This window comes from Echiichthys vipera, assembly GCF_963691815.1.
Source record: "Echiichthys vipera genome assembly, chromosome: 12".
Classification (NCBI taxonomy): domain Eukaryota; kingdom Metazoa; phylum Chordata; class Actinopteri; order Perciformes; family Trachinidae; genus Echiichthys; species Echiichthys vipera.
The window spans coordinates 24,767,253-24,788,242 of NC_139837.1; the positions used below are offsets into that span (position 1 = coordinate 24,767,253).

At 40.7% G+C, this 20,990-nt stretch overlaps 1 protein-coding gene across 1 annotated transcript in view; it reads left to right on the forward strand.

The window, feature by feature from the left end:
- The window catches only part of arhgap5 (Rho GTPase activating protein 5), a 54,474-nt gene that overhangs the window by 24,049 nt on the left and 9,435 nt on the right, over positions 1-20,990 (forward strand). The window contains exon 4 of the mRNA XM_083924290.1: positions 19,625-19,702. Coding sequence (XP_083780416.1) covers positions 19,625-19,702 — 78 coding nt within the window. The remainder of the gene's footprint in view (positions 1-19,624; positions 19,703-20,990) is intronic.

The following is a 20,990-nucleotide window of genomic DNA, read 5'->3' on the forward strand; positions in this document are numbered from 1 at the left end:
ATTAGAGAGTGGATTTTGACTCCTGCCCGTTACAAAATAAAAAAATGACTCCAGATTAGGGATGCTCGATATTGGCTTTTCTGCCGATATCCGATATTCCGATATTGTCCAACTCTTAATTTCCGATACCGATATCACCCGATACCGATATCACCCGATGCCGATATATGCAGTCTTTTTACACCAAAATTGTTAAGATAACAACATCACATATCACCTAATATGGAATTAACACATTATGCCTAATTTTATTGTGATGCCCCACTGGATGCATACATAGATGCAACATGGCTTTTCAAATGTAAACACAGTCTGTGGAAAATAAGTTCTTGAAAAAAGTGCCAAAAAAGTGCCATTCATTTATTTGTTTTTGTTTTTAGCTCCACCAGGCTCTGCATCATATAATAGGTGGAATTCCACCTGGTGGGCACATCTTGTTGGAGCTTTTTAACAGGCATTTTGAGTTCCTTTTGTATGTCCTCAAGTTTACTGCAAGCTAGTGGTGAGTGCTTGAAGTGGCCTACCAGTCGCCTCCCCACGGCCAGAGCATCTGAAATATTGCGGTGAGACAGGGCAGCTCCGTTCACTGCAAGCTGCAAGGTGTGCGCCATGCAGGGCAGACTTGACACACCAAACTCCACCGCAGCTTTAGCCATGTTACGCGGATTGTCTCTGACTACTACGTGTACTTTCGCCTTGGGGATATTCCATTTCTCGAACATACCTTCAAAAGTCGATGCAATTCGGTCTGCTGTGTGAGACCCACGGCACTCTTGAGAATGAAGAACAGCCTTTTTCAACACGAACTCCTCATCTAGCCATTGTGCAGTCAAGCTCAACATGCTAACCTGGTTAACGCTTGAAGACCAGATATCTGTAGTGAAGCTAATTGATACAGCACCAGAAATTAGCTTCTCGACGTGACTGTACACAATGCTGTACAATTCGGGTAAGCACTGGTCTGTGAAATATTTGCGACTGGGCATGGCATAACGTGGCTCGAGGAACTCCACAAGTTTGGTGAAGCCGGCGTCTTGAACGATAGAAAAAGGCTGGTTATTCACTGCGATACACTCCATGATTTTCAGATCGATGGCTTTCCGTCTGGGGTGGTCCTTGTCGTATTTATGTTTTTTCTCAGTTGACTCTTTGAGAGACAACTGTGTGGTTTTTCTCGGTGTCGGCCTCTTCTCGTCACTTCGCTGCACAAATGTTGCGTATAACTCCGCATGATTCTTCTTCAGGTGGGTAATCAAATTTGTTGTATTAAATGAAGACGCCTTGCTTCCTCCTCTCATAACGGACGCCTTGCAGTCATTGCAAAGCGCAAATTTACTGTTAGTGGGTGATACTTTGAAATACTTCCAAACCACAGACATCTCATTCACCGGGTGAGCTGAAGCTTGTTAGCCACGGTTAGCAACCTATGAGTCTAGCGTGCTGTTGTTGTTATACGTCATCAAGCACGCGCCTCTAAACGGCCGTGTTGCATTCAGGTACACTCGGAAATTCTGATGCCAACAGAACAAACATCGGTTGTAAAAAACCGATACCGATATTTCCCGATATTACATTTTTAACTCAATATCGGCCGATAATATCGGTGGGCCGATATTATCGGACATCCCTACTCCAGATCCCTCCCGGTCCCGGAAAAAATCTCAACATTACTCCCACTGCCCCCCACTCCCTTTTTCTAAGGCAAGCAATATTTTCTGATGTTCCGGTCACCTGTTTTTGAGTTGTTCTCATGATGCAGTAAAGAACAGTACAATACAGTTAACCTCCAGTATATTTGATTGTACCTGCTTTCTTTCTAACTTGATCCTGGATACCAGCTTTTTCCGCTGCTGTGTCCATTTTATCCCACTTTATCCTAGTTGTTTTAAATAGTAGGCTACACTTCTCGGCTCTTGTTTTGAAAATCTCATGAGGTTGTGTGTCTTGCATCGACCTTTTGCAAAGTGCACTGTCAGTATACGTCATTACGCCGGTCAGTGATTGGCTGCATCCAAAAACAAAGATAGCTTGACCAGGAAGAAGGACCAGACGGAAGAGAAGTAGATCAACAATCCCGGAAAATTCTCTCTAGTCTGCACACACATTGATGTGAACTGCAACTTGACTCGTTGGCATGGCAATTATTCTAGTTTCTTCAAAAATGTAAGCACAGGCACAGTCTTTTCATTTCACACACGCACACACACACGCACGCACGCACGCACGCACGCACGCACGCACGCACGCACGCACACACTCACACATACTCACACACACATTCTGCATTACATCCTGCTCCGTAGCCTGTAGTCTTAATCTCTTCCCTGTGGATTTCCTGGTCATCGACTCAGACACACACACACACACACACACACACACACACACACACACACACACACACACACACACACACACACACACACACACACACACACACACACACCAAGAGATAGGGAAATGTGTGTGTGGTGCCCTTGGCTGAATATTGGCGCTCCTCTGTTAACCCCCCTCCTCGTCTCCCCTTCTCCTCCCTCTTTTCCTGGTGAATAGGTGAAGCAGAGACTCAAACCTCCTTCATCCCAGCGCCCCCTTCCACCCTCTGGGCAAACTCTGCTCTTTCGGCCTCCCTCACTCGTCCCCGTCTGCTTTTCATATGGTCTGTTTGTTCTCGCTGTGTGCTGATCATCTCCAGAGGGTAGAAAGTGTCCACGGTGCTGCCTTTTGTAGTTTAGTGAATTGGATGTGATTCAGTAATATCCTAACCACGACCCTCTGTCTTTATTCTGGCTTTCTCTGCACATTAAGCAGCTGTTTTTCCCAAAGTGGATGAGTGAGGCGCTGGACAACTTTCTGTCATCACCCGTATTTATCTTTTACATGTTGCCTGTTCTCACATAGATGGACCTATCTCCTGTGTCAGCTACACCGGTTTATCATTCTGGGATAGGGGGAAATAAATGCTTGGGTTGATTGCATTTCTTTAAACTCTCTGTGTTCTCAGGGTGTCGTTATGCTTTCTGTCCCACATGTCTGCACAGAACAGGGGAAAAGTTAATTTGTTTACTTTGCACCCTCAACATGGAATTTGCTGCAGAATGACCTAAAACGTAAAGCGCATTCAAAAATGAAAGAAATCCAGACAAACTCCTTAACATTTTAACGTTTTTAACTGTTCTTAGTTACAAAAATGGCTCCTTTACTTTTAATTGTAATTTATATGATGTAATGTGAATTGCTTAACTTTTTTTATTCTACATATTTTGTCCGTGTGTTTCCTGTTTTTAACTATGTGGTGTAACTCTGCTGCGGCCCGTCTTGGCCAGCTCTCCCTTGAAAAAGAGGTTTTTTATCTGGTTAAATAAAGGTTATAATAATAATAATAATAATAATAATAATAATAATAATAATAATAATAATAATACTGATATCAAAACAAGTAGCAGTTGTATCAGGGCAGTGCTAAACCCCGGATGCAGAAACCTTTTAAAATAAATAGCAGAAGGGGGCTGACATATGCTGGATGTCAGGCTTGATCCCAGCACTGTGACAGGAGACAGGATACCATCTGTGAGGCACGATTGACTCATTGTTTTATATTCGTTAGTTCTCTGACAACAGAAAAGCAAAACATGTAACTAAATTGGAATTTTACATGTCGCAAGAACTATGGAGTCCCCTACTGGAGCCCCATGCAGGACTCCATTCAGGGTCTCCAAGAAGGCAGAATACTCTGAACTGCTGTTTGGTGCATATGCACAAACAACAGTCATAGTTTTCCCCCCTACCACCCACAGGCGTAAGGAGGCGACCCTCTCGTCCACCGGGGTGAACTCCAGCGAAGAATAGGGTCCAACCCCTATCCAGGAGTACGGTTCCAGAACCAAGACTGTGTGTGAGCCAGATCTAACTGGTAGCGCTCCACCTCCCGCACAAGCTCCGGCTCCTTCCCCGACAGAGAGGTGACATTCCACGTCCCCAGAGCCAGCTTCTGCTGCCCGTGTCTGGTCCGTCAAGGCCCCTCACCTTCACTGCCACCTGTGCAGCAGCGCACCCGACCCAAGTGGTTCCTCCTGCGAGTGGTGGGCCCACAGGGTGCAAGAGTTGAGCTGCAACAATTAGTCCATTGAGTGAATACCAATGGCTATAATTATTTTCATAGTCGATTCATCGTTAAAGTAATCTGTCATGCAAAAGATAAAAAAATGTCATGCTAGTCTCTTATGAATCCTATTTTTCACATTTTTCAATTTTCTGACATTTTATTGGAGCAAATGGTTTAATCTGGAAAAAATCTGCAGATTAATCAACAGTGAAAATAACGACAGCACTAATTTAGAGTTGTAATATTTGAAAATCAATTAATTTAAACAATAATTCAAACAGAAATAGAAGCTGGTTTTAGCTTCTCACTGAAGATATCTATTCTCAGTATGACTGGATAAAAACGACTTTTTAATGATTGAGCACCAACAACGTCTGGCGCAAAGGCCCTATTGGATTTGGTCCGGTTTTTAAATTATTCCGTTATATATTTTATGGAATCACTTGACTTTTTAAAGGCTTGAACATGCATAAAAAATCTCCTAAATTTGCAAACCTGTCAGTTCTGGTGACAAATTAGATATTTTGTGGGTCTCGTTTTGTGCATTTTTCACTACCTGCAGTCGTAAGTTGCAGCTGTGTTTGCTTTGTATCTCTTCTTCTACCTTATACTTCACACTGTGGCCTTTTGGTTCAGCACATTCCTCTACAAACGGTGTAGCTCTTCTCCCTTAAAACAGAGACATTTTCTTTGTTTGCTGAACGAAAGAGGAAGAAGAGATTTAGCTGTTTTGCTGTTGTTTAGACTTTTCAACGTGGTCGCAGAAATGGAAAAACTAATTTAACTGGTATATTGCGGATCTAGTCCCTCTCTCTTTTCCCCTCTCTCTTTATATTGCTTAAAGTGAGAGGGCCAATGCGAGGATTAGATTAGGGCGATTGGTTATGGCCCCTGGCGTGCATTTGTGCAGCAGAGTATTAGGAGGGACAGACGAGGCCAGTTTGAGCCGAGCCGGCGGCTACATCAGGCATGGGATGGATTGTGTGTGTGCGTGTGTGTGTGTGTCTTGAGGGCAGGTTGTGCAGAGAGAAAGAGGAAAAAGGGTGAGATAGAGGCTAGTGCTTTGCCACCTGGCTCCAAGGCAGTCATCTGGTCTAATGGGGCTTGTGTGTAAATGTGTGTGTGACAGAGAGAGTGTGTCCTGTGGCTGTATTTGAGCAGTCCAGTTGTCCATTAGTTTGCCTTGAAAAGACCTTATGTTGCCCTTCTCTCTCTTTTTTTTATCTCTCTCTCGCATGTTTTTTCTGCCATGATGCCGCCAGCAAACATGTGAGCACGCTGAAAAACAAAGCAGCAGGCGAGCAGCAAAGTGAACATCAGAGGACCACGTTTGCTTGCATGGACTAAGATAAGACGTGAAGTGGAGCGTAAGACCAATCCGCGTGTCCTTCCCTCTGCCAGCTCCATTATTGCTTTTCTTTTAATTGGGACACCTTGGATTACATCATTGACCGCTTCCCAAAGACGATAAAAACTGATTGGCCAAGAGAATCTTTAAGAGTTATGGAAAACTAGTATATTTTCTCTGTTAGCCCTGGTGGTTTTGTGGGGGCATCCATGCAGTCTTCTTGTTGATAGATCAATTTAAGTTCATTAGAAGGAATATGGATAAGAATATTTACATTATTTATAGTTTTTTTGCGCACCGTTTGTTTAAAGCAAGGCAATAAAAAATTAATATTTGTTGACAGCTAAAATGATCCTTTGTGGTTTATTTGTGGTACTTTTTATTGGGCGGATGTATTTTTGAGGGCTTTTATATAGAAAATGCGTCACATTGTTGACGCAAAAGACGTTTTTCTGGGATAGGCGTAAGCACGGGACATGAAGTACAACGTGTGACGTAGAGTGACGTCCAACATCTGGGTGTGAAGAAGTTTGCCCCGTGATCTGATAATTCAGCGCTTTCTCTGCCGTGATGGCCGGCGTCTTACAGGGTTTCACCGGCTTTCCAGTCGCTCATCACCACGCTCCATCTTTTTGCGTGTAAGGTAAATATGTGGTCAGTCAGGACAAGCGGGGTGTGGAGCCATATTGTTTTCCGACCTCTCCACTACAGTCCCCCTTATTTTGTTTATAGGAGGCGATTTATAGTTTTTTTTCTGTATTTTTCCGGCATTCTCTTAAGTGAACATTTCATGTTAACCTACTGGTTTTGGTGGATTCTTTGGATGTGGACATGAGGGAGATCTTTACGAGCATCAGACTTGGGCTTTACCTACAGGTATCTTTTTTCCAAATAGTTGGGGTTGTATTTGCCCAGGTTTTTCTTTTTTTTTTAAATTGAAGACATTTTTATTGAATTTTTCTGTTTTCATGCAACTTTTCTAACGTGATACTTCAAAATGCACATAATGAAATGAATGGTTACGATGAGGTTGTTACCTCACAGTTGTTACCAGGACAGATGGACAAAGTCTTCATCTTTAGTTACGTAAGAGGTAAAAGTTCTTCAATAAGAGTTTATATGATTGAACAGCGTTCAGGCCAGTTTGTTTCAAAGAAGTCTGATAAGTTTTTCAGGACAGAAATGTTTTGACAGGCACTCAAATGACGTTCTTCTGAAATTTAAATATGAAATTTCAGACACTTTCTCTGTTTCGCTCTGTTAACAAGACGGCTCATCGGTATTGCCATCGCTGTCTGAGCCTATCAGGAGTGAAATGTCACCTTGTTTTCTGCTGCGACTGCAGTTCTTGCTGATCAATGTCATTGCGAGCGCTTTGAACGATCGAAGTTTGGCCTGAAATGAGATCAGCGATGGCTGAGAATATGTCTGGGGTCTTTACTTTTAGCTTTCGTTGCTGGAGTTTCTGCTTACTTACACATTTTTCTGCTGAGTGTTTCTCAGTCTTATGAATGTTGTGAAACGTGCTTTTTGTTTCACATGTGTGTAAATAGTTTTTTATTTGGGTTGGGATTTGGGTCTAGCATAACCACAGAAACATCCATAAGCGGTTGAATTTAAGAAATGTGATTGTACCTTTTTGAGGCCCAATGGTACCTTTTTTCCTGTACTTTATTCTCTGTGTAAAAACAAACATGTCATTTTAGTTGTAAACAATGAGTCCAAACTTATTATTTTAACATTTTACACACTATCTACCTCTCCCCTCCCAAACCCTGCAGTCGTCAAACTGTCTGTCGTAGAGAACACGTAGAGAACGCTTTTTGTGTCTAACCACACTGCGACCACTTTTGGCTCGTCATTATTTTAGATTCTTTTATTTTATAGTATTTTGTATTATAGTATTACATTTATATTATTTTATTTTATTATATAGTATGTTATATTATGGTATTTTATTTTATGTTCTTTTGTATTATATTATTTATATTATTTTATTTTATATTATATTATTTTATTCTATAGTATTTTGTATTATAGTATTTCGTATATATTATTTTATAGTATGTTGTATTATGATATTTTATTTTATATTTATATTATTTTATTTTATATTATATTATTTTATTTTATAGTATTTTGAATTATAGTATTTCGTTTATATTTTATTTTATTTTATAGTATGTTGTTTTATGGTATTTTATATTATATTATGGTATTTTATTTTATGTTCTTTTGTATTATATTATTTATATTTTATTTTATATTACATTCTTTTATTTTATAGTATTTTGAATTATAGTATTTCGTTTATATTATTTTATTTTATTTTATAGTATGTTGTTTTATGGTATTTTATTTTATATTATGGTATTTTATTTTATGTTCTTTTGTACTATATTATTTATATTTTATTTTATATTACATTCTTTTATTTTATAGTATTTTCTATTATAGTATTTCGTTTATATTATTTTATTTTATTTTATAGTATGTTGTTTAATGGTATTTTATTTTATATTATTTATATTATATTATGGTATTTTATTTTATGTCCTTTTGTATTATATTATTTATATTGTTTTATTTTATATTATATTATTTTATTCTATAGTATTTTCTATTATAGTATTTGATTCTATTTGTATTATAGTATTTTATATTGTATTATAATATGGCATAGTACGTTTTATTATAGTATTTTATTTTATATTATTTTATTATTGCATAGTACTTTTTATTATATTATATTATTATTATATTATATTATTAACATGAATGGGTTCTCTGTTGTACTGTACCCCTAAAGTGAGTTCAGTACCCAACTCCAGAAAATACTGGTTTCAAAAAAAGTTAGAATTGCCATTAATAGGGTTCAGAATGTAAAAAAACCCAAAATGGAACAAGTTAAAGTGGAATAGTCCTTTAACAGCTGCTGGAGAGAAGCTGTAAATGGAAAAGTGTTGAATGGATTTCTGAAGTCCTGCTGTTTGTTGCAGACATGTAAGTCTGTCGCCTTTCTGAGAGCCACTGACCTCAACCAGCACCTTGCTGCAGGCTTAACATACACACACACACACACACACACACACACACACACACACACACTCAGCAGCTTCAGTTGCGTGTGTTTCTGATGATGCAGGAGCTTTGATGAAGGTCTCAGGAGGGCGTTTAGTCGGCCATGTTGTAAAACACGAGGCGCTGACTCTTGCTCTCCTGCCTCTCCTTTTCTTTGTCTCCTTTTTTGAATCCATTCTTTTTCATCTTCACCTCTTTTCTTCCTCTTGTCCCTTCAGACTCCTTTACTCTCTCCCTCCATCCCCTCCATCACATCATTATCTCCTGTCTCCACCCTCTTCTCGTGTGTGTGTGTGTGTGTGTGTGTGTGTGTGTGTGTGTGTGTGTGTGTGTGTGTGTGTGTGTGTGTGTGTGTGTGTGTGTGTGTGTGTGTGTGTGTGTGTGTGTGTGTGTGTGTGTGTGTGTGTGTGTGTGTGTGTGTGTGTGTGTGTGTGTGTGTGTGTGTGTGTGTGTGTGTGTGTGTGTGTGTGTGTGTGTGTGTGTGTGTGTGTGTGTGTGTGTGTGTGTGTGTGTGTGTGTGTATAACAGAATTTGAAAAGCCAAGAAGTGACTCATAAGTGCTGGCATTGTTGAAACGTTTCAACCCACAGTCGTAGTAGATATTATGCGCTTGTAGTAAAACTGAAGTTTACGTTGCTCTCGTCATCACAACAATTTTTTTTTTCAAGATTATTCATTTGGCAGTTTTCAAGCCTTTTATTATACAGGACAGACAGGAAATGGGGTGAGAGAGAGAGGGGGAGACATGCAGCCAAGTGCCGCAGGTCGAATTCGAACCCGCGGTCGCTGCCTGGAAGACCTTCAGCCTCTCTACATGGGGCGACTGCTCTGACCACTCAGCCTCCGGCCGCCCCATCATAACAAATTTTGAAGGAATATTCCACCACGTTGATACAGATTTATGCCCTTATTGTATGATGTTTGTTTGCTGGTATATGAAAACTAACACATGTCCACTTTTTTATATACAATCTGTTGATGTCTGATCACTGAACCATTGTCTTTTCACTGAAGCCCCTTTCACACATGAATGACAACCCTGAATTCACAGCGGGCGAGTCAGCGTGTTGACAATCATGCGGCTGGCACTACACGGGAAAGAAAAAAAACCTGAGGATTGAGAAGGGGGGGTCTTAACTTAAGAGACGACAACATTCAGAAAACACTGCCTCAGTAGCTTATGATTTATAAATTACATACCGGTTATGTGTCCATGGTGTAATCCGAGTCAAGTCCTTCCTCCTGCACGTTTGATAACGCTGTAAAAAACATGGGTAAATAGTTTTGAGCCTCTCAACCTCCGCAGAATGACTCGTTTCACTGTCGCAATCCGATCGAATCGGTCTGACACGTGCATGTCTTTGGACTGTAGGAGAAAGAACCCGGAGAACCCGCAGAAAACCCACGCAGACACAGGGAGAACATGCAAACGTGATTTAATTATTTTACACCTATACAGTACTCAGTAACCACCTGCGATTGGTTTAATTTTGTTTTCATTTCCATTCTCAAAAACAGAGTGAATTACTCTTAATATGTGTCTGTGTGCGTGTGCGTGTGTGTGTGTGTGTGTGTCAGTAGTTGGGTAGCTGCAGCTTGACGGCTCTATTTATAATACTGGCCCATCTGTCTCTGAAGCATTAGAAATTAGTGTGTGTGTGTGTGTTGTCGACTGCTCCTGTCGCTTCTTGAAAGCTGGACATCTGTCCTACTGTCAACACGCACGCATGCATACACACACACATACACACACACACACGATCACAATCACAACATCCCAGTGTGACTTCTTTAAAGCGGTAATTATTAAAGGTTTTTCTTAAGACGAGGAGGTACGTTTTATTTGTTTATTCACCTTTTCATGAGACATTTACACAACAACTCAGCTGTGTTTAAGCATCTTTGCATTTTAAAAGGATCTTTCAATATTGACTGAAGTAACTGCAACTAAGATTACGCACAGAGCTTGTTGTTATGACATTTAATTCTATAATTGGTCGCTCATGTAGCATTTAGTGTTGAATATTTGTGTATTTGATAAATTTTTTATTGTAACGACTTATTAACCGAATATTACATTTTCAGATGATTTCCTTTCAGATTTAAAATATATAATTTGTATCATTTTACGGAGCATTTACTGTAAAGCTGCACCAGTCTGACTTTTTTAACGGATCGTGTTATTAAAAAAACGAATATCCAAAAAGTTGAATATTGGGGTCCCACCCTGTGGTAAAGCCAGGTGCTCACCAGATGAAATGATGGCTTATTTTTCTGCCACTCCAGTGATTTTAGTATGGCTCTTCCCTAAAGTTCATTAAGTTGGTGGAGTCAGAAGAGACGGATCGATGCAGCAGAGGCAGAGATAGTAACGGCTCAACTTTGGGTGAATTCCTCTTTCAGATAATCCTCTCTGATGTCCTGAGGAGTTTGCTTGACATTTGCAGTCGTGGTCTTCATGGTGTTTGAGTTTGAGATGTCATCTGCTGAAACTTTCCCTCTGCATCTCTACTTCTAATGTTTTTTAGATTTTTGTTTAGTTTTCACAGAGAAACTACCGTTGACGTCATTGAACCAGACGCACAATTGATGAAATTGTGATTTAGCAGCGGTGCCGTCCCGACTGTAAAGAACTCAAGCAGACTGCAGATGTGGGCCTGTTGTCAGCTGTGTGTGTTTGTGTGTGGGGGTTTGGGGAGGGGGAGGGGGGGGGGTATGGATCTTGTTACCCAAGGTGCCCAGATATTAAATCATACACACACAGAAACTCTCCTTGCAGCCTTTGTATTGATTTATATTGACCCATGGTTGTGTGGAGGACCGGTCATTAAACTAACACACCAAGGAAAAACTGATGACTCCACCAGACCACAACGTGCGTGCGTGCGTGCGTGCGTGCGTGCGTGTGTGTGTGTGGTGGGGGATAACACAAAGAAAGTGCTCACCTTAGGTCATTAGTTCTACACACATAAACCTGTACTCTGTCTCTCTCGCACACATACACACACACACACACGCACACAGAGTATCGGCAGCACAATGACTTCCAGACCAGTAATCTCAGCTCATTTCTCAGCCTGAGGATTGTGGGAAAAGCTGCGTTTTGGTGTCCTCTGGGGAACAAAAATGAGTATGTGTACCTGCACATTCATCTTCCTTATAGGAGTCTGTGCAAGTCAGCGTCTCAGAGCGCTTCTGTAATGAGAGTGGGATAAGACCTCACTGTCCTGGATATGAGAAATTGGAACATACTGATATTAAGTGGAAGCCAGAAGATACCGTTCACCGTCTAATCTCATCGACCATTTTATCAATTAGTTCACTAAACTTACTGAAATTGACTGTTTCATTTCTGTTCATTTTATTTTTACACCTGTATGTCATTGTATAATGCAGCGCAAAGCAAAATGAAAAAAAAAGATTTCATATTGAAATGCAAAAGGGTGGGTCTAAGTGACCCCAGAGAGAAACAAAATGACCACAAAGAGACACAAAATGTTCACAGAGACACAAAATGGCCACAAAGAGACACAAAATTACCACAAAGTGACACAAAATGTTCACAGAGAGACACAAAATGTTCACAGAGAGACACAAAATGACCACAAAGAGACACAAAATGTTCACAGAGACACAAAATGGCCACAAAGAGACACAAAATGACCACAAAGTGACACAAAATGTTCACAGAGAGACACAAAATGTTCACAGAGAGACACAAAATGACCACAAAGAGACACAAAATGTTCACAGAGACACAAAATGTTCACAGAGAGACACAAAATGACCACAAAGTGACATAAAATGTTCACAGAGAGACACAAAATGACCACAGAGACACAAAATGACAACAAAGCAACACAAAATGACCACTGACACAAAAACTACAAAGAGACACAATATTTTCACAACGGGACACAAAAGAACTACAAAGAGACACAATATTTTCACAAAGGGACACAAAAGAACTACAAAGAGACACAATATTTTCACAAAGGGACACAAAACAACGACAGAGACACAAAACGACGACAAAGGGATACAAAATGTCCTCAAAGGGACACAAAACAACCACAAAGGAACAGAAAATGATCACAGAGACAAAAAAGGACCACACAGAGACAAAATGTCCAAGAAAGAGACACAAAATGTCTACAAGGGATATAAAATGATAACAAAGGGACACACAATGGCAACAAAAAGACACAAAACAACAACAAAGGGACAGAAAACAATACAGAGAGACACAAAATCAACACAAAATGTCCACAAAAGGACACAAAGCAACTATAAAGAGAAGACATGTCATGCTTTGTATTCATGGGATACATTTATTGTAGATGTTGTTTTTCGGGGGATTAGTTTGTTCCTGAAGTATTCATTTGTTTACCCAATCCCTAAATGTCACAATAGAAAATCCAGCACAACACATCAAAGGCTGCATGTAAACTACACAATGTTGCGTGTAAACTACACAATGTGGACAAGGATGAAACACAAAGGCAGCAAAATAAAAGCTTCTCAGATCTGGTTGTAAAATGGTTTCCTGTTCCTTGTTTACGCTTTGAGCCACTTTATCTTTAATCTGCTTATCTCCCCGTCATGTCAACACCTGAAACTCATTATCTTAATGGGAATAGCATGTTTAACAGCGTGTGTCCACTTTGTCTTTTTTAAAGACAAGTTAACACGAGGGTCTGATGAGTCATTGTCTAAGTGCTCGGGTCAAAGATCACCACACACAGAAACAGCAACCGTTTCTCTGAATGAATTGCTGAAACAGCAGCAGGGGCTGTTTTTGAGGGTGAAGTGTTCCTTTAATTTAAATCCTTTAAGATCATCAATCATTTTGTAAAATTTTAAATTAATACTTTATCCTCCAAATGGCCATGTCTAAAACTACAGAGACACAAAATGACCACAAAGAGAAACAAAATGACCACAAAGAGAAACAAAATGACCACAAGGAGACACAGAATGACCACAAAGAGACACAAAATGACCACAAAGAGACACAAAATGACCACAACGAGACACAAAATGACCACAAAGAGACACAAAATGACCACAACGAGACACAAAATGACCACAAAGAGACACAAAATGACCACAAAGAGACACAAAATGACCACAACGAGACACAAAATGACTACAAAGAGACACAAAATAACTACAGAGACACAAAATGACTACAAAATGACCACAGAGACACAAAAAAACTACAGAGAGACACTAAATAACCATGAAAAGAAACTAAATAACTACAAATAGACATTAACTAACTACAGAGAGACACAAAGTAACTATTAAGGTTTAATCCAAGTCTGCTTTATCCAGTCGTACTTCACAAACGCACCTTTTCACTTCAACATTACTCTTTAAAGCGTGGATTTGTAAACTGACTTTTTTTTCCAGTTTCCAGATAGTTTCGCTGTTGTTAAACGTGGACCTTTATTACTTCAACTTTTCATTTATTTTTGATAAGGAGCCAATAACGAAGTCTCCTTTACAAATTCAAGGCAATACTCGCTGAGGAACTAATGTAGAAATGGTTGTTTTGAGGGCAAAGTATTCCTTTGAATTCCTGATCGCAAGATTTTGTTCAATCATTGTTAATTTAATATAGTTCATGTATCTTTAATCTGCAGGCGGAGTGTAATACTGCTTGTTAGAACAGGCCTCGAAAGGAGGAGTTGTATTGTGTGTGTGTGTGTGTGTGTGTGTGTGTGTGTGTGTGTGTGTGTGTGTGTGTGTGTGTGTGTGTGTGTGTGTGTGTGTGTGTGTGTGTGTGTGTGTGTGTGTGTGTGTGTGTGTGTGTGTGTGTGTGTGTGTGTGTGGTGTGTGTGTGTGTGTGTGTGTGTGTGTGTGTGTGTGTGTGTGTGTGTGTGTGTGTGTGTGTGTGTGTGTGTGTGTGTGTGTGTGTGTGTGTGTGTGTGTGTGCGTGCGTGCGTGCGTGCGTGCGTGCGTGCGTGCGTGCGTGCGTGCGTGCGTGCGTGCGTGCGTGCGTGCGTGCGTGCGTGCGTGCGTGCGTGCGTGCGTGCGTGCGTGCGTGCGTGCGTGCGTGCGTGCGTGCGTGCGTGCGTGCGTGTTAGCATAAATAGACAATGATTGACTTGCTTATTGAACTGGCTTCCTGTCCCCTCCCACAGCAGATGGTTGTCACGGCAATAAAGTAACGGTGGCCAATGGGCTGACTGACAGACACACCGACAGGTAGAGAGTGAAACAGTTTTGAGATAGTGTGTGTGTGTGTGTATATTAGATCCTATCACGGTAGCACCAGTCTTATCAGATCCAAACATGCAAACATGAGCTCCACTGTTAGCTTCCTTCCCCTCAGTTCCGGTGTGTGTGCGTCCTGTGTTGGGAATCAAATGTCCTTACAAGGTCACAGAGATGTACAGGGGCGGTGGCGTTGGTGTTGGGCGGGTCATTTTAAGGACAGAGGTGACTGAGTGATGATGCATTCATGGACACGTGGAAGAATCGTAAACATGAGCTGGTAAATGGGATTCCATTTGTAAAAAGTGTAGAGCTGCAGTGATTAGTCGATTCATTATTGAATAAATCTATTGAATTAACTATTTTTATTAGAGTCATCTAAAAAAAAAAATTGTGTCCAAATTCTGTGATTTCAGCTTCTCAATCGTGAATATTTTCTGGCTTCTTCACTCCTTTATGACTGTAAGCTGAATTTAATATTCATTTAATCGATTAATCCTAAAAATGGACAGAGAATAATTGTTAGTTGCCTCTTATATACACTTAAATGGTTTGCTTCCTGACGGTTGTCAGCTGATTTTTAGAGATGTGCTTGTGGTCCCAAAAACCTGCAGCACAAAGAACTTTAGTGTCATTTAATAGTGTTACAGCATTAGGGACTCTTGGCACTTTATTACGTGAGTTCAAATATACTGTGTGATGGATAAGAGGGGTCACTAATGCTTTATCAGCTTTATTTCTACTCTGTTCTTCATACAAACTCTTTAGATGCCTTTGTGGCTTCCCTATCATTTTTGAAGCCATGTTTACTGTCCTCTGTCGTTTGTTCCTCCTTTGGATGTTCGGGTTTCCATACCACATGGTCATATTTAAGTGTTTAACAGCCTGGAATTTGATTTGATACAACAGGTAAAGGAACGTTTGTGATTTCTGGTCGATGTTTCGATGTTCAGCGTCTTTGCCGAGGTACTGTGTGAAGAAACGGATCAGGAAAAAGCAGAAAAGTTGTGTGACTGTGACTTAACCGTGTAATTTCTATTACGTCTGTATGTCATCAGGGTTCAAGCCAGTCCTCACAAATACAGTGATGTAAACATGTAGAATGTACAACAAACACAGACACTAAGAGCGTGATCACACTGTCCTCCCGGACCACGACCCGGACTTTAGGGTACTTGTCCCCCCTCCCTCTCCCCCCCGCGCCCCAGCCCCGTTTGTACTCACACTGCCTGGGCCAACGGCCAATGCTTCTTGCTGTCCATACGCCTTCAAGCCGTAACACGTCACACGCATTGATCTAGTAAAGGTACTAGACTTTAGCTGAAAAAACGGTTTTGGCCGCGGCCAAAAGGATAGTGTGATCACGCCCTAACTGGGCCGAGTGTTCTGCTGATTAGACTTAGAAGTCCTTTAACAGAACACTGCTTTTCTCCCATTTCTGTTAACTTAAGAGCGGCGCTGAAGTGTTCTGTCATATACACGCACACCTGAGCCAACACACACACACACACACACAATCGTTCAAAAACGCACAGATAAACACCAAGGTACCGATGAACGCACACGCGCTCTCCCACGCTTGCTCGCACTTGACACGGTTTACTTGAATCCATTAAAGCTAAATTTACATAATACTGTCTCTGCTCAAATGCCTCTATATATACACACACGCACACACAGGCATGTATACTGCAGTGTGGATGACCTTGCAACAGCGCTCAGCCACGTTACAGCCCCTAATTAAGACGCCATGTCTCCGTATGTGCTGGTGTGCGACACTTCTAGACCAGCTAAAGGCTCAAACACACAATAGCTTCACTGTTTATCTTGTGTAAGAGATGGCCGTCGCCCTCCGATTTTCTTTGCATGTTGGGATGAATCTCTGAGTTCATGTGGCTGCTTCAGGTTGACATTTACTTTTGTAAATAAGTCATGATGAGCGTTGTTTCACATCTTTTTGATGTTGAATTATGAATAAATCTGTCATGTTGCCGAGGCGAACCACCGGGAGTTGATTCTGTGCCCTGTATGTCATGTTTTTTGTGAAGAATACAATCAAATTGATATGTCTCTGACACATAATGATGAGTAAATGTCAAAAACAGATTATAGCAATAACAGAAAGAGCTTATTATGAGTCAGAATACACGTTTGAGTCCAGACGATAACTGCATATAAAGAAATAAGTATATATATATATTTCCATTTCAAATTCCACCAAAAAGAATTTGACAGTTTATAAAAGAATCAAATCAAATATTAAATAAAAAAAACGCTAAAATGGCGACAAAGTGAAGAATAAAAATGTATTTACAGTGCGATGAGAAATAGGAATAGCCCAAAATTGAACTAGATAAAATGCGTTGGCAGATAAATGCCTTGAAATGATCAAAGGACTTTGGTGAGAAGGAAAGACTGTGAAACGATCTGTGCATTAAGTATTAATCTTTGCCCATCTCGCTTCACTTTCTCTTCTTCCTTCTCTGTCTGCTGTGCGTTCCACCTCTTTCATTATAAGTTCATTATTTAGAGCTGTGTAAAGATTTGCTCTCTGCTGCTCAATGATTGTGATGTCCATGTGTCGTTGCCTAGTAACGGTGCTGGTCTCATAAAAAAAACAAGGCAATCATACAAAAATAATCAATAACTCGGATCACTTGGATCATGCAAAATCTTGAGCATGACGCCCATTAACTGTACGATTCTCTGGTTCATCAGTGAAGTGAATGAGCTACACTGCAGACTGCAGGAGCCAGGGATCGAATTAGCGTTCAACCAATTAGTGGACAACGCGCTCTGCCTCCTGAGCCACACTCAGTGCATTTACACAGCAGTAACCTGAAAATTGTCTTTCCCCGGTTCAGGGAATAGTCAGATTATTGAAGCTACCCTTGAATAAATGACAGGGGGTTGAATGGTAAAATAACGGAGTAACTCTTCCTCCGGTACAGTGGGTGGTGCTCCGCCAACATACAGATGGTTGGGACAAGGCTTTTTCTACCAGTTCACCTCTGTCAAAATCACAACAACTTGGAAAGCGTCGGGAGAATGGTCGACTTTTGGACAGAATTATGACAGAAACCGGTCTTCTTGGTAGTGATGTTAGTTTCCATGGCGAAGTCCTCCCTCGGTTTAAAGGTAACGCTTGTGTTGTTGTTTCTTTCATGTTTTTTGGCGCAGTTGATTCCTGGTTTATTCTATTTCCGGGTCCAAAACAACTGCCATGGAGTAGGGAGGGGCAGTTATAACCCATGGAGCATGTGCAGTTGCGTAACTGAATACATGCACGAATATTTCGATTACTGGAGGAGTTCTCTAGGTATGTAAACAGGGGTGTGAAAACTCTGATTTTACCCGGGGTACAGGAAGTCCTTAGTTGCTATAAAGGTAAAGCTTCTGTTGTTGCTGGTGTTTTTGGCGCCGATGCCTTCTGATCTTTCCTATTTCTGGATCAAAAACCACTGCAGCGGAGTGGGGAGGGGCAGTTATAACCTACTGAGCACGTGCAGACGCGTGACCAGATCTGATCCGGTTAACGCGTGAATTATCTAGGTCTGTTAACCGGGGTATGAGAACTCCGATTTCCCCCAGGGTAGGGTGTTTACATGGTGTTTGAGAAACTGGAGTATTCCCTTAACACAACGATAATCCTGATTTTAAACTGCATGTAAATGCACTGACTGCCTTTTCGTTCCGGGGATACTGCGCCTTTTATTCAGTATTTTTGTGGCTTTTTATGCCTTTATTTGATAAGTCAGCTGAAGGTTGATAGGAAATGGGGGTGAGAAAGAGAGGGGGCGACATGCAGCAGTCGGAGGCCCGGCAACTGGGCCCCTGCGGAGGGAATGGAGGGAATGTCTTCAAATTTGGAACAAACGTCCACTTGGACTCAAGGTCAAAGGTCACCGTGACCTCACTAAACACGCTTTTGTCCATAACTCAAGAAGTCCTAAGCTAGTTACAACATTTCACACAACAGGATAGAAATGATGAAGTGATGATGCTTTTTTTTATCCAAAAGGTCAAAGGTCAACTTCACTTCGATATAATGTTTCATAACTCTGGGACAAAAGGGGGGACATTTTGGTCAGACACTGAAATGCTGACACTGATGTGGAAACTGTGCTGATTGTTACAGAAAAATAGATTTGACACCTTTTATTAAATTCCTTCAAAGTCGCCACTACATATATATATATATATGTTTTGAGTCTGGACAGACAAGTGTAAACTGCAACTTGACCAGCGCTAAACATTTAGGGTTGTTTTTGCAACTTCTGCATAAAGAATTGCAATGTTTACTGCATCTTCAGTAATATCTATTGCCTTAGGTTTCACATGCAGCTTTGCTTTTGACTGTCGGAGGCTAGTACTCATGACAATAACCAATCAGGTGGTGCTGTGGGCAGGACATTGAGTGAGACAGAGTGGTGTCTCTAGAAAGAGAGAGGCTTATTTCATCTGACATTATAACATGTTAGATCTCAACAGGTTTTCAGGGTAAAAAAAAAAAAAATACTGAATAACACAAAACATCAAACATCTTTTAATCATCCTCTGACAGATGGCACAAAAATGATCAAGAATTTAAGGAGAAAACCTCCAAATTAGTCCTGGTAAATGGTGAGCACTGTTTCAGAAGGCTCTAAAAAAGTTCTGAGAAACTTTTCCTGGAATGAATGGTGTGAAAGTTTTTCGCCTTAATCCAAAACCAGCTCAGCATGTGGTCACAGAAAAACCACATTAGATGAAACCCATTACACTGCTCCTGTTGGTGCGTCTGTTTAAACTCAGCACTTTTTAGTTTTCTGTGTGTTTGCAAAGTCTGTCGGAGCTCTTACTAAAGGTGTCTGGTGTTTGTCTGTCTACAGGTCTGACGACAGAGGGTCTGTATCGCGTCAGTGGGAACAAGACGGACCAGGACAACATCCAGAAACAGTTTGATCAAGGTAAAACACTCAAACACACACCTGCACAGACACATGTCTGTGTCTCGTAAATACATCTCCAGCTACCTACGAATATAAAGGAGGAGCACATGTGTAACCGGAGTTTCAAAGCGCAAAAGGCGATGGTTCTCATTATTTTCACATATCCTCAGCCTGAATTATTTTCCCATGAACGGTTAAGAACTTAGGAGTTCCTCGAAAAAGCATGTTACCAATCGAGTAGCGCTTGTGTGATGTGTGCAATAAATTCAACCCGCAGAGAAAACTTGATTCCAAAAACCTGACCACGCAGCAGAAGTGCTTAAAGAGAAACACATGCCCTGTGGAGCAGAGCTGAACCTGCACACGAGGGCGGGTGAGCTGCCAAACCTGCTGTTAGAATAAATAAATAAAGTCACCACAGGCAGAAATCCCCAGCACACAGTCAGTGGAGTCATTTTTACAGCCCGTCACAGATATATGGAGACTGGACTGAGAGAAGGAGGCTGGTTTTGTCAGTCTCACGCTCATTATTGATTGGATTATTTTCTCTTTTGTTACAGTTAATCAGTCTGTGTCTTCACTTAGTTAGCGTTCCATCCAAGCTGAGAAAGCTTATTTTTAATAATACAACAGAAAAGTTCTTTACACCTGCGCCCAGTCGAGGTATTTTGTGTAGAAAAACAATAACACACTTTGTAATAAGTGTCAATCACATTAAAATCAAGAAAATAAGAATCCCTAAATCCATTTGGAAATAATATTTAAAAGAGCTCCTTATAACGCCTGGGGCTGTATTCAAAAAACATGTTAAGACTAAGAGCAGGTCCTAACTTGCTGATTTAGGAGTAACTCTTAAAAATAAATCTATCTATAAAATCTAAATCTATAAAAACGTCTGTAGGACTCCTAAGTCACTCAGAGTAAATGAGGAAGGAGCCAACATGGCCGCTACAGTCAACATTTTGGGAGATTAAATGATAGTGAGCTTTTAAAATGGTATGGCCGTAATGGAGATGGCATTATGAACGTGGTAGAGTTGGTCAGGGATGACATCACATCATCAACCAATAAAAACCACCAATATCACTGCAGATTAAAGTTGGTCCAACTCTCCACTGTTTGACCACAGGAAGAATGCAGCTGTTTGCTCAGACAATCTTATTAATAATAATAATAATAATAATAAATGTCCTATCCAGACACCACATAGTGCTGCAGTTCAGTGTTCCTATCATAACTTTACTCTTAGGGACTCATTCCCTCTCAGCCAATCACTGTGGGCATAGAAGGGATGAACATGATGTCA